This window comes from Kryptolebias marmoratus, linkage group LG12, assembly GCF_001649575.2.
Source record: "Kryptolebias marmoratus isolate JLee-2015 linkage group LG12, ASM164957v2, whole genome shotgun sequence".
Taxonomy (NCBI): domain Eukaryota; kingdom Metazoa; phylum Chordata; class Actinopteri; order Cyprinodontiformes; family Rivulidae; genus Kryptolebias; species Kryptolebias marmoratus.
The window spans coordinates 15,966,960-15,971,191 of NC_051441.1; the positions used below are offsets into that span (position 1 = coordinate 15,966,960).

The following is a 4,232-nucleotide window of genomic DNA, read 5'->3' on the forward strand; positions in this document are numbered from 1 at the left end:
CGCGTGTGGTGGATGTTCCGGGTGTTCGGCCACGGCTCCGTCTCGGTGCTGGACGGAGGCATGAAGAGCTGGGAGGCTGACGGACGCCCGGTGAGCTCCGAGCACAAGAAGCCGGAGCGCAGAGAGTTCCGAGCGACCCTGAACGCGTCGTGGGTGAAGAGCTACGAGGACGTCCTGGACAACATCAAGACCAAGAAGGTCCAGGTGGTGGACGGGAGGTCTGCTGGCAGGTTTAAGGGGACCGACCCAGAACCCAGAGATGGTGAGCAGGACTATCGACTGTCATTTATTCATTTATGTATTCAGAGAAAACCATCAAAGTGTAGGTGAAAGTTAGCTGAATACAGTTCTGCAGGGCAATGAATGATCACTTTGCAGAACTGTCAGAACTGAGTGTAAGAAGTCTCTTACGCTCAGTTTAAAGCAAACAGCTATTTAACTACAATATATTTACATTGTACAGCTTTCACTGTACATCATCTCATGTAAGCTGCTCTACAAATTCAGGACAGCCACCGCAAACTTCCTCCCTAACTTTCTGGTTTGTGCCTCTTATTAACAGGGGAAACATTTAATGAGCAGGTAAAGTTTTCTTTTTTTTTTTTTTAAATGAACTTCTTCTTCATGGTGGAATCCACAAAATAAACTACAACATAGGGATGCTTTCATTACTGACTGTGGTATACAGAGGTATCTGCATGACAGATGGGTTAGTGTGTAGAAAACGCTGAGTCATGTTACATCTGCAAAAGTGGCTGGGCGGGTGGGACACCACTGGCCCGACCGGCCCAACCAGTTGGGGCGGGCGACAAATTATGTCATTGTATGCGAGGAAATGTGCAATAACCATATCTTTCATAATTGGAGGAAAAAAAGCTAAATCATCTGTGTTTGCAGCTACGGTGCAAACAAGAAAGGAGTATTTCTCACATAGGTTACCGCAACTTCAGGGACATCACCAAGTTGTATGCAAGCGTTAAACTATTCTAGGTGGTGTTTTCATTAGAAAAGTAGGAGATAACTGGGTAACATAAATGATCTATTAATTACTGAAGGGATTTTAAACTTGCAACTCTTCGTGAGTCGACACAACATGATATCACCTGATAAAAGTGCCCTAAACGTTTTATTGCATGTCCAAATAAAGGCATAAAACAAGCCTGTCAGATTGTAAAAACTGTCTGAACGTGCATCAAAACCTGACCTAAACAACATGTAACGGTATCAGGATGCTTTAATCTGCTCAAAGTGCCCTCTGAAACAGAAATACACTGGAGTGGCTACTGACAGTGCTAGGTGAGAGTTGTGGCTGCCATCTTGCTAGGTGCTTCAGTATCACTCTACTGCTTAGACGCCCGAGCCACACGCTGTTAACGCCTTGTGTAGGCTGTCATCAGTCGAAAACACGTCTAAATAGCCCTGTTTTGCTTAAATATTGTGAAGACGGGAAAAGAGAATTCTGCAGTGAGCCTCCCACCGAGCCTGGTTCGTGGGGGAAAATGAATTATTTTGAGGCAATTTTTTGTAACTTTAAAATTTTCTCACCCCGCTCCCCCTCTCAGATATCCTGCCCGGACATTTCCCCGGAGCCATCAACATGCCGTACCCAAAGTTCCTGGATTCCTCCGGAAAGCACCTGGGAACCGAGGCCCTGGCGCAGCTCTTCAAGGACGCCGGCGTGGACCTGGAGCGTCCGCTCTGGGCTTGCTGCGGCTCCGGGGTCACGGCGTGCCACATCATCCTGGCCGCCGAGCGGCTCGGCCACCCGGGGGTCCCCCTTTACGACGGGTCCTGGTGTGAGTGGTTTCAAAGGGCGGAGCAGGAGAACATCATTTCAGAGTGGGGCAAGAACAAGGAGTGAACAAACCAGCTGTCATCGGACAAGGTGCAAGCAGGAATATGTTGCAAAAAAAAGAGAGAGAGAATAAATAACAAGACTAACCTCCCGCTGATGTTTTACTAACCCTGAATTATTAGCGCTGCAAACATCTTTTATTAAGAATAATCTAAAATGTAGTGACTAATTCAACCACCAGAGGGCAGTGTTTCACCAGCTGCATCGATGAAGTTCAGATCTAACCTGATAGGGTTTGTTTACCTGATTAATGTTCCAATGAATGGATTCATCAGCCACTTTTTAATATTACGTAAACTTAGAATGACGTTTAGAAACAAATAAGTTACACAGAAATAATTTAAACACAACAAAAAGTTACAGACTTTAGATATGCAGCAAAAAGTTTATAACATTGCTATTTTTTCTAACACTAAAAGACAGTTTTAATAAGCTTAATCCCCTGTTCTAAGTGTGATTTATCCTGTAATATGCCAATTTTAGCACTAAATTATTACATTTTAGCTTCTGTTAGACTAGCATAAGTATGTGTAGCTGTACAGTGTCCACTTTTTAACTAATATGGAACCAAGAATGTATGTTAATGTAAAATAACGATAAAAACGTTCAGCAAGTGTCCTTTGAGATTTGTTTCGAGAACTGCTATTAAATCTGTGCACTTATTTCTAACCTGCAGCATTTTCTCTCTCTCTCTTTTTTTTTTTTTTTAAAGCAATCATTTTCTGTCAACGTCAAACTTGAAGTCGATGTTTTGGGGTTAATAAAAGCAGCGTTAAGATGAGATGAAAGATTCTAAAATTTGATCACTCCACGTCTAAATAAGGTGCTGGGGGAAGAGTTCTGTTTTTGGATGTATGTGTTTATTTTTTGCAGTGGTCGTTTTATCAAGAGTTGTATAAATGCACGTTTATGTAAAAATAAAGTTGAACCTGTTAAGTGTCCCCTGTGTGTTTAATGCTTATCCTACACCATGTTGTCCATCACCAGTCTACATCTCTAAAACCACCAAAAGGTATAAACTATTAAACTACTTTCCCTGTGACTCATTGTGCATGATAAAATGTGGCAAGGTGTAGAATTGAATATATATTACCAGGTACAGATTCTCAGAACGTCATAAATAATAGCTTTTTTTTAAAGTTTTTTTTTATTAGTTTTTACCTTATCTTTGCTAACAGACAGACAAACAAACCAACGGACACAACCAGAAAAAAAAGGGTCACACGTAGGAGCAGAGAGAAGTTTTTACAAAGGGGTTACCTGTGATCTTGACCTTTTACAGAATACTTCTTAAACAAAATTAAATATAAAATCTAATCCTAATATCTGCTTTATTTCCCTTTTATTTGTTTCTTGTAATGACATGTTTCTGTCTCTGTGGGACACGTTCTACAGCCAGAAGGGCGCTGCGCAACAACAGGGGAGCGCCCATGCTCCACATTTACTAGATATGCCAAAAACCTATAAAAAATAATTTGTGGGGCGCAAAAATAACTTTATTTTTTCCCCCATATGCCACCCTGTGTAAAGAGCCATAACTACTACTGCCTATTTATGACAACAGCGTAAATAAACTGCTGAAATTCAGCTATGGCTTTTATTGTGAGTGGGCCACCCTGTCCGGCCCCCACCCCACTTTGACAACATTCTGGGTGTGCCCCTGGCTGCAGTGTTGCCAGATATATGATAATTATTGTATTTATATCATAGTTTTAGGGTCTATACGATATACAATAAATAAAGCCCAAATATACAATAGTTTTGATATTTCCGTACACCAAAAAAACAACAACTTTTTATTCATCAGAACACCCACATATCACCAGAAAGTCCCATCCGAGCAGCCATACCGCTCGACAGCCTCAGCCACCACTCCTCCACACCTGTGCGCATGTTCGCCAATCACAACACACCTCGCACCCTCCGCCAATGAACGAAAAAATGCACACACACACACACACACACCGTGCTGAGGGAGAAAGAGCGCCCTCACGCAGCACATTAAAGTTTGGGTCAAAATTTACGATATTCCGTCGTTTCCTATTTGGCAACCCCGCCTGACGGTTACTGAACTGTCATGGCGGCCCAGGTTCGTGAAGTGGTCTCGGGTCAGTGGCTGGCCGATGCCATCAGAGATAATCTCGTCGGTCCGAAGCTGGCCGTCCTGGACTGCTCCTGGTATCTCCCCAAAGCGAAGCGGAACACCAGGGACGAGTTCGCCCAGAAGCACATCCCGGGCGCCTCGTTTTTCGACATAGACGAGTGCTGCGATAAAAGCTCCAAGGCGGACCACATGCTGCCGAGCCCCGGCTTCTTCTCCCAGTTCGTCGGAGATCTCGGTATCGGCAACGACACACACGTCGTCGTGTACGACACG

The 4,232-nt window shown here is 43.5% G+C and overlaps 1 protein-coding gene and 1 pseudogene across 1 annotated transcript in view; both read left to right on the forward strand.

Moving 5' to 3' along the window:
• The window catches only part of LOC108236206, a 3,186-nt pseudogene extending 390 nt beyond the window's left edge, over positions 1-2,796 (forward strand).
• A 610-nt stretch (positions 2,797-3,406) lies between these two features.
• LOC108236208 (3-mercaptopyruvate sulfurtransferase-like) overlaps positions 3,407-4,232 on the forward strand; it is a 3,097-nt gene continuing 2,271 nt past the window's right edge. The window contains exon 1 of the mRNA XM_037978548.1: positions 3,407-4,231. Coding sequence (XP_037834476.1) covers positions 3,933-4,231 — 299 coding nt within the window. The 5' untranslated portion in view covers positions 3,407-3,932. The remainder of the gene's footprint in view (position 4,232) is intronic.